This window comes from Dysidea avara, unplaced genomic scaffold (assembly GCF_963678975.1).
Source record: "Dysidea avara unplaced genomic scaffold, odDysAvar1.4 SCAFFOLD_228, whole genome shotgun sequence".
Classification (NCBI taxonomy): Eukaryota; Metazoa; Porifera; class Demospongiae; order Dictyoceratida; family Dysideidae; genus Dysidea; species Dysidea avara.
The window spans coordinates 45,013-55,306 of record NW_027078077.1 but is presented as its reverse complement, the minus strand read 5'-3'; the positions used below and the strand labels follow the sequence as shown (position 1 = coordinate 55,306).

At 38.6% G+C, this 10,294-nt stretch overlaps 1 protein-coding gene and 2 long non-coding RNA genes across 3 annotated transcripts in view; 1 reads left to right on the top strand and 2 right to left on the bottom strand.

Moving 5' to 3' along the window:
- Window positions 1–5,312: 5,312 nt before the first annotated feature.
- On the bottom strand, window positions 5,313–5,664 carry LOC136246182 (uncharacterized). The gene is made up of 3 exons (XR_010696285.1): window positions 5,565–5,664; window positions 5,468–5,515; window positions 5,313–5,413 (listed from the first exon to the last, which is right to left on the bottom strand). It is a non-coding gene; the product is annotated as an uncharacterized lncRNA (long non-coding RNA).
- A 65-nt stretch (window positions 5,665–5,729) lies between these two features.
- On the bottom strand, window positions 5,730–6,620 carry LOC136246181 (uncharacterized). Its single transcript, XR_010696284.1, has 3 exons — window positions 6,532–6,620; window positions 5,895–6,074; window positions 5,730–5,860 (listed from the first exon to the last, which is right to left on the bottom strand). It is a non-coding gene; the product is annotated as an uncharacterized lncRNA (long non-coding RNA).
- Window positions 6,621–8,804: 2,184 nt separating this feature from the next.
- The window catches only part of LOC136246179 (receptor-type tyrosine-protein phosphatase delta-like), a gene marked incomplete at its 3' end in the record, with an annotated part of 46,339 nt that continues 44,849 nt past the window's right edge, over window positions 8,805–10,294 (top strand). The window contains exon 1 of the mRNA XM_066037625.1: window positions 8,805–8,929. Coding sequence (XP_065893697.1) covers window positions 8,860–8,929 — 70 coding nt within the window. The remainder of the gene's footprint in view (window positions 8,930–10,294) is intronic.

Genomic DNA, 10,294 nt, shown 5'->3' with positions numbered 1-10,294 from the left:
GTGAGTGCCTATTTCATGCACAGGATTGCTCTATGCGTTTACTGGGCGAGATAGCCGTATTGTTAGGTGTTTATAAGCTTCGTATCCTTGCTGTTGGAGACTGTCTCACTGATGTATCAACCATTCTGGTATTTGTTTGCAAAAATCGCGTCATTTTGGCCGAATTTCAGCATATAGATGGCTCAGCCAGATGGCTAACAAGCTTCAATTATAACCATACTCCGCATGCAGGTACTTTACCTAGTACTGGTCATTGCTGACCCACGGCGCAGTTGCTGCTCTGCTTGTCCTGCGCTCCAGAGGAAGAAACATTTTGTCTGTCGTCAAAAAGCTGCACAGATCGTGCTGCCACCAGAAAATGACCAATAAAATCAAACCACCAATACTTTGAGTTGATGATAGACTACTTGAACAATGTTGAGAGTGAATATCGTGGCATACGAAGAACCCTACGAACCGCTGTAGCGAAAAATCACATGATTTTAAGACATTTGTATCGTTTTCTACCAGAAGAAAGTGACAAACTTGGCTGCCACGCTGGTGTTATTCAAGTTACACTTAGCCTAACACATGACAATAGTTAGGTAGTTGATTTAGGATATCGATTTTTCGCGTTGCGGACCCTACCTTTGGTGGTACCGTTAGAAGAGTTATGCCACGGTACAACAGCGTTTACGTCTAAGGTTTTTTTTTTGTTCCGGCCCTAATGGCACTCCCATCCTCCCGGATCTCTAGCTAGAAGTTAAACCTAATTTAATTTATAAATGACAAAAAGCAGAAGAAAGAAAAAGCAGCTAAACCTACAGAGCCTACACAGGCCTACAAAAACACCGCATGGACCGCCAGCATACAACCTTACGTCTAAGGTTGTTATGATCTTCAGTGACAGTGGCGTAGCGTCCCTGTAAAACGGCGTGACTGGCCTTATTGGTCGTCCTACGACTGGAGAAGCTGTGAGACAGCGAGGTAGACTCAAATCACGCGGTTAGGACTAGAGCACAAAACGAAGCAACCAACTCCATTCCCGCGTTTTTCACCCAGTCATGATAATGGTAGACTTAGTTCTTCTGTATTCAAGGGATTCCCATTTTAAGTAGTTGAGCATGTTAGTTACGCTAGAATATCTATAATAATCATTAAAAACAAATCTAGCAGCCTTACGTTGTACCTTTTCAATCTTGTAGTATGTTAGATTGTGTGAATGGTGACCAAACAACAGAGGTCTTTGTACTTAGATATGTCCAAAGCCTTTGATACTGTACCTACGTATAAACAGACTCTGCAGCAAACTTAGTCACTATGGTATTTGTGGAAATATATGTGACCCGGTCTGCGAAAAGGGCTCTTATAGCCTTTCCAATTGCATATATATGGTAACCCAGAACTTGACTGGTGAATATGGTACAAGCCTACAATTTGGTCACTCAACAACCCTAACCTGGCAGTAGCTGTGGGTGTAATTACATGGTGATAGCTTTAGTAGATTAGGAGGTATGATTAGCCAAACATGGATAATTGGAAAGGCTATAAGAGCCCTTTTCGCAGACCGGGTCACATATTAAGATGGATTATAAAAGCTTCCTGACAAACAGATCCCAACAAGTTGTGAATATACTGAGCCAACTGTGTAAAGTAACTTCAGGAGTGCCACAGGGGTCAGTGTTGGGACCACTCTTGTTTCTATGTTACATTAACGATATTGCACACAATATTTCATCAAAAATTCGGTTGTATGCAGATGATACTTTACCCTACAGAAGTATTCATTCTGAACAAGATGTGGTAGCCCTTCAGAATGATTTGGATACTTTATCACAATGGGCTGATGTTTGGCAGATGTCATTTAATCCTTCAAAGACTGAATTTTTGAGAATTACCAATAAAATGAATTATGTTCAATCATCCTATTACCTATCTAATACCTTAATACCATCAGTAAGTCATACAAAGTATCTGGGTGTCATTATCGACAAAAATCTTAAATGGACACAACATGTTAACATGATCACTGCAAAAGCAAACTCAGTAAGAAGTCTTTTACAACGGAATCTAGCAAAGTGTCCTGCAACAGTTAAATGCTACTGCTATAATACATTTGTTCGCCCCATTCTAGAATATGCCAGTACAGTGTGGTCCCCATACCATGAACATAACATCTATAAATTAGAAATGGTACAGAGAAGAGCAGCAAGGTTTGTGATGAATAACTATAATAGGACAGCTAGTGTACCAGAAATGTTGAACAGTTTACAATGGCACACATTGGAGAAGCGAAGAAATAATTTGAGAGCCTCACTAATGTATAAAATAATTAATGACATGGTAGATATTTAAAAGGTGTAATCAATGACAGTGTTGCAAAGCACGTGCCATACAAAACTATACGTTCCAACTCCAAATTACCATGGATAAACAGAGAAATAAAGAGGGATATGAAGAGACGCAAACAATTATACAACATAGCTAAAAGAACCAAATCTAGTAATGACTGGAATGCCTATCGCAAGATTAAAAACTCTATAAATAGCAAGATTAAAGTAGCACACAATAATTATTTTAATAGAATGTTTGACAACTCATTTAATGGAAATCATAGACAATTTTGGAAGTATATTAGAGTAGCAAGATTAAAGTAGCACACAATAATTATTTTAATAGAATGTTTGACAACTCATTTAATGGAAATCGTAGACAATTTTGGAAGTATATTAGAGCAAAACGTAAGGACTACCATAATATCTCCACCCTAATTGTAGATGGTGAATCTATCTCAGATACAAAGAGTAAAGCCAATGCATTAAACAACTATTTTGAGTCAGTCTTCACTAAAGAAAACTTATCTAATATCCCTTCCATGAATGGTTGCAACAACCCTGTGAATGCTCTACCTACTATGCCAAGTATTACATTTTCAGTGGCTGGTATCCAACATCAATTATCCCTATTAGATACCAACAAAGCCAGTGGGCCAGACAACATTCATCCATATATCTTGAAGAATTGTGCAAACGAAATATCTCCTATACTGCAAGTTATATTCACTCAATCACTAGACACAGGTGTACTACCTTCCGATTGGCTCATGGCCAATGTATGTCCAGTTTTCAAGAAAGGAAACCGTACTAGTACCGCAAACTACCGACCAATATCATCGACTTCTGTATGCTCCAAAACTATGGAACATATTATATATCATTCCATAATGAATCATTTAAACTCTAATAGCATTCTCATTGATACCCAGCACGGCTTCAGATCCCAGCACGGCTTCAGATCCCAGCACTCTTGTGTTACCCAACTTATTTCACTGATAGAAGACTTGTCACATGCTCTAGACCAACAGAAACAAACCGATGTCATTCTCCTTGACTTTGCTAAAGCGTTTGATAGTGTCCCACATCAAAGACTATTAGTTAAATTAAGACACTATGGTATCAACGATCACATCTGTCAGTGGGTCAATACTTAGCTGACCAGAAGGTCACAGCAAGTAGCTTTGGACGGTACTTTTTCTGACTCGATAACTGTTCACTCAGGAGTCCCTCAAGGGACAGTCCTCGGCCCTTTGATGTTTCTTCTATACATTAATGATATAACAGAACATGTAAATTCGCCACTACGGTTATTTGCTGATGACTGTTTACTTTACAGAATTATCACCACCAAGGAGGATGCCATTCAACTTTAGCATGATCTTGATCAACTACACGAATGGGCAACTAAGTGGCAATTAAGATTCAATGTAACCAAATGTACTATTATGCGGTTTACCAGATCATTATCACCAATCATTTTCAACTACAAGCTAAACAATCACAACTTGGGTACATCAAACCAACACTCCTACCTTGGTGTTATATTGGACAACAAACTATCATGGTCTCCACATATTAGTAACATAGCTGCTAAGGCCAATAGAACATTAAACTTTTTGAAATGCAATCTGAGTTGCTGCTCGTCTAACATCAAAGCAACAGCCTACCTTACGATAGTACGACCGTCAATGGAATACGCTGCAGTCATCTGGGACCCATACCACCATAACAATATTCAACAGCTAGAGAAAGTACAGCGTAGGGCAGCTAGATGGGTCCTAAATGATTTCAATCGATTCAGCTCAGTCACAGCTATGTTACAGCATCTTTCTTGGCCAAGCCTTCAGCTGAGACGTAAAATATCCAGATTACAAGCACTTTTTAAAATTATACATCAAGATTATTCACTGTCAATTCCTCCTCATTTTATTTCAATGACAAGATCCACCAGACTATATCACCCACATCGTTTTATTCTACCAAACTCATCCACCTATTCATACCAACAGAGCTTTTTCTCCAGATCAATTAAGGATTGGAACAACTTACCATCTTCCATCATTGAGAGCAACAAATATTGACTCTTTTTCAGCGGAACTGCAAACATTGTATGGAACTCAATAACTGTAATCTTTGTAACTATACGTAGCTAAATTCATTTTATGATTGCTTTTCTTTTCCTGAGCATATCAGCTGTGCTGTCTGCTCAGTAACAATAATAATAATAATAATAATATTAATGTGTACCAACAGTTTAGACCAAGCAACACCACAACTAGAGGTCACCATCAAAGATTTCTGCAGTTGCCAACAAGGGTAGATGCTTATATGAACTCCTTCTTTCCTTTTACAATAAAATTATGGAACCAACTAGATGATCATATTATCCAAGCTCCATCTCTTGATTTATTTAACAATTATATAAATTTGTAAATAAGTAGCTAACTACATATATACACTGTTAAAAATAAGGAGTAACTGTTACTTCCCTAGGGGAGTTCCCAGTGTAGGGAGGATTTAACACCCCTATATTTTTGTGGAGAGTAACTAACACCCCACAAAGGAGTAACAGGAACCCTTTGAAAAATCTATTGTAGGGAGTTCTAGTTACTCTAGGAGAGTTTACATAAGCATGCAAGGCGTTTCCTTTACTCCATGAAATTCTGCAAATAACTCCATATAAAATTTCAAATGATGTTAAAGACATACAGCAAAACTGTAACAAAATATTTACAATATCCAGCTTTATAATATTGGAAAGTCTCTGAAAAAAAGAGACCAATAGTCAGGCTTCATCAGCAAACGATGCTTCACTGCCACTTCACTGGAGTTACTTCCTGCCACATGACATGTTATCAGCTGTAGTAAATAGCAGTATAGTAAAGAAATATTTAACAATCATATACTTGTTACCTTTATGGCTGAAGGTACGTCACACACAGTAGCCAACAAAGTTGTAAAAACAATTCTTCCAGACCTGCAGCATTGGTAGTGTAAACTAAAAAGGCAAACAGTTGCTATCATGCAAAACAGCACTTTTTTGCTACCTGGAGTTCATCAATTTGTTTGTCTATTTGTTCACTGATTTCTTGTGGCACCTGTAATACATGTTTACAAATTGATGCACAGTCACTGTATGTTAACACACTTACTGGATGTTGTAAAAATTCTATGTTCTCAGTGACATTGAGACATCCATGCTAAAAAAGTAAACATGTGCTTACGTAACTATAAACATTATCTCCTTACAGGTCAAGAATAACTTGGAAAGTTGATGAAGTTGAAGACACACAATGTACATTGTATCAAAGATTCTTGTTAACTGCAGACGATACATCTTTCTAGTTAATTCCAGTGAATCTGCATGTAATTATGTAAAAAGACAATGATACAGGCTACTGACCTTACCAGGCAATATCATTGTGTCTCATTGTGTCCGGCTGCTAACGTCAACTGAAGGCAGACGGACATGATATGTACGCCATGTTTAAGCTAGGTGGCTTTCCTCTCCTCCCTCAAGTCTTCAACTTCTTACACACTGACTACTAGTAGCTTGAATGGGCTGAATACTGTACGTACCAGTCAGTGCGGATACGACTGAGTCCGCCGAATTTTATTCTCTTTCCCTGAGTCTTGAACTATTTCTGCCGTATCACAATGAGGTGCCTAAACCCTCACGAGCAGTGGTGACTTCTGTTGGAGCCAGTTTAATAAACCGGTGTGTCACACGAGACGACTCAGATATGAGCTCAAACGTACCTGAAGAAACAATGAATGAGATAGACTCTAGTGAACGTCCAGTAATGCACTTGTCAATTTCATGCCCCACCCCCCACCCCGGGGGGGTGGGGGAATACAGGGGATTTGACAATTATCGGTGTCAAATTCCCCACCCCTGGGGCAAAATCGGCTGTCAAATCCCTACTATATCCCCCACCCCTTTAGTAGGAGATTTGACAACACCTTGGATTTTGGTTAAGCAACCTGGTCTGCACCTGCAGCTAGCAAAATTATAGCGAGTATGATTTTATTGTTTAGAAATGCAACTACTACGAAAATCGGTCAGTGAAGTGGACGACTGTCAATTGCCCCAGGGGTGGGGACAAGAACCAATGTCAAATCCCCACCTGGGGTGTTGGGACCCCCGGGTGGGGGGTGGGGCATGAAATTGACAAGTGCATAATTATTCACGAACAAGCAAACAGTTTAGTATCACCTTTTAAGCACTACAATTCCTCAGAGAAGCAAACCGCTTTCAACTACTCAACACGGCTCTGTTGTTAAAGAAGCCGTTTCTATGATAATACTCTTCACTCTAAATAATGCGCTTGTAATAGAAATGGTATTTAATAATTATACATACGTATTTCAAAACATTGTTGAGTAACAATTCGTCCTGTTTTCGTACTTTCTGTTTCCTTCACTATGTCTTGGTTAGCCTGTAAAATAAAACATGAGTAAATGGCTGCCATTGAAAAGGAAGCCTAAATTTGCCGATGATACCAAGTGTTTCATGCACATCTGTACTACATCTGACTACATCGCTCTGCAAGAAGATATCATCGCTTTATTTACTTGGTCCAGAGAGACAGATCTGAATTTTAATCTAAAAAAATTCGTACATTTATTATTTAAATGCAAGTTAGAAACCACCTACACCATTTCGGATATTACTATACCACATAATGACTCACACAAGGACTTAGGGCTCATATTATCTGAGAATCTAAGTTGGGACAAACGCTACAAATCAATCTCTGCTCGTGCATACAAGGTATTGGGACTAATACGTCGTACTATTGCTTCTACCCATTCTACTTCTACATTGGTCACATTATATATTTCAATGGTTCGATCTCAGCTGCTCTATTGCACCCAACTATGGCGTCCACACCTGATGAAAGACATTTTAACTCTCGAGCAAATCCAGCGCCGTGCCACTAAGTATCTATTAAATGATTACACCAGTAGTTACAAAACCCGTCTAGTAAAACTAAGGATCCTTCCTCTGATGTACCTGTTCGAGTTACAAGATATATTATTTGCAACAGCGGCGGAGGAAGTAGTTAATATGAGGGGGGCTGGGCTGACCCAGACTTATTTCTATAGTTTGGTAAGGTGAGACCAAAAAAAAAAAAAAAAAAAAAGGTCGCAACCAACTGACAAGAGCTTTCCACCTCACCAACTACCATTTCTAGCTGATAAACTACATAAAAATCCTTTCATAGCCGCTACACACTGACTACTTTATTAGAGTGACTGCTCTATTAGAGTATCTCGATCTTTATCACGGTTTTCAGCCCCACTCCAAGAAAGATAATTTCGGTGTGATATCATTTCAGCAGACCGAGGGGGGCTTTAGCCCCCTAGCCCCCCCCCCACCCCCTTTCCGCCGCCTATGATTTGCAATCAAATCAATCAAGGTACAATCTAAACAGTTCAATATTCATGATCATATCAACTTCAGCTCAGCTAATACCAGATCCGGCACCAGCAACAAATTGATCATCCCTCATCATTTAAATAACGTATCTAGACATTCTTATTTCCATAGATTACCAACTCTCTGGAATGCCATGCCTATATCCTTAATTTGGATTTAACGTTTCTTCTGCTAAAATCAAAACTAAAAACTTTTCTCTGGGATCATTTTATAACTAACTTTGAAGATAACAACAATTGCTCATTGCACTATCTCTGTCCTTGCTCAAAATGCCACCAGTCACGTCCACCCACCTCAAACCTGAACTACTTGTAGAATCTGTATGTATGTGTGTATATAAGTAAGTAAGTAAGTAGGTAAATAAGTAATGTAATGTAATGTACTTTCGCGGCTGTTGGTACATGTTACCAACAGACCTTTGGTGTGTTTACACCATAAAGCAATAATAATAATAATAATAATAATAATAATAAATAATTACTTTCCTTTTTTACATTGAGTGGCTAGAATTGAACAGGTTAGTTAATGGAGAAAATAACATAGTGAGACAGCTATAACCTGCATGTGGCTCATTCATATGTGGCCTCAGCCATACTGGCTCACTGAGTTCACCTTAGCTACTAGCTAGCTGGTAATGGGAACTCTTCAGTTTGGTGCCTTCACTTACTTGGAGTTCTCTTTACCCTTAGCGGGTTACTGTTACTCTCCTAGTAATCCAAACTCCCCTTTCAGAGTAAAATATTTCACTCCCCTAGTTACTCCCCTGTTTTAACAGTGTATGTATGAATATACTCATGATTGAGTTTGTACATTAACAAATATATATATATATATATATATATATATACCGTTTTCTACCATAAGCCTTTATCCTTAAAATACAAATACAAGTTTATTTTGGAGGATCAGTATCGATTTTTCGCGTTGCGGGCCCTATACCGATAGCTACATACAGTACATCCAGGAACGCAAATATGTAAACATATAAATTCCTTCGTACCCTGGATATAATATAGTGTCACACAAGTGTTTACACAAAGTTCTATCTGACATAGCTACAACCCAGCGCAGTGGCATAGCTGCTAGCTACAGTAGCTAAAAATGATATTCGGCAAAGAAACTTTTGTTGTTGTTGTTGTTCTCGTGTTAATACGCCAGGGGAACAGCCAGAGTAAGTTTATTTATATAGCTAGTTACAGGGTATTAAACTCAGAAGGTGTTAATAATAGTAATAAAAAAGCTAGAGTAGGCCACCAATGTTCGACCACCATCGCTTCGGACCCGATTTTTCCGAAACCCTCAAAGAAAATTTCAGCTCTGGCTATGCCTTTGGATAGGTCTACGTTATAAATTCTCGCATGCAAAATTTCAGACCTGCAGCTTCTTCGTCTGGTGGCTGCAGGAGTTGCATAAGTGGCTTGTCCGAATGTTCTCAATTCTCCGACAAAAAATTGTATTATTATCATTAGTGATTATATTACAGAACTCAAAGTTGAGTGTAAAAGTACAAATTAATTATAAAAATTACTTAAACTGTTCTTGGATTGAGACAAGGATTCTGACATCACCATGACAGTTGGTAACCTGTTCCATATACAAATAGAGTCAAGCATCGATTAACGGACAATACGATGTTCGAACAGCTGCCACTCACTTCCTAGAAATCCTGCAGCTTAGGTTATTGTACCAAAAGGTAGGCTGCTAAGCAGTGATTATCCTCCAACAATCAGCTATGCATGATTAATGGCTTGAAAGTTGTAGGCAGTAGTATGCTCGGTCCGATAAATTCTACGTTCGGACAAAACTATGGTTAACTATCAGTTTTCGGACTTTGATTTTTACTACCAGTAAACAATGTTTAATTTATTTCAAATTTGTATACAATATACCTGTCTTTATTAGCTGTTAATGGCCAAAAGATGGTTTCGTTTTCTTTAGCATAGAGGGAGTAGCAGCCTCACAATTTTTAGCGGTAAATTCGGACGCATTTATTTTAATTTAGCCATGCCCAGTGAAGTTAATGCTTTTGCATCAATAACATCAGTGCTATAGCACAGAAGCAGGTAAATAAATACATTTCAAGAATAGAAGTGTGCTTTTAAAGTTTATATTCAGGATGTTTCCGTTACGCTGCATTTTGGCTCTTAATTGAAGGAGATGCACGCAAGGTGGGAAAATGAAGTTACGAGAAATTGCCTCCTAACCACTCATTTTGAACAAACTCTGCATGGCACAGATCTAACCAAAACCATGATAGCATCACAGACATGTTAACCAGTCTTGAATGGGCAGAATGGCCTACACTTCAAAACAGAAGAACAATTGCTAGACTCACCTTCCTATTCAAGATTGTCAGGAACTTACTGGCATTACCTGATCATTGCTTGCCGTCACCAACTCCAGTGTCCTACACCCGTGCTCAACATCCTCTCAAGCTAACTGAATTGCAAACGAGAGTTGATGTGTACAAATACTCCTTCCTCCCTCGAACAATTATTCAATGGAACTCCCTTCAAATTCCTAACATCGACACAAT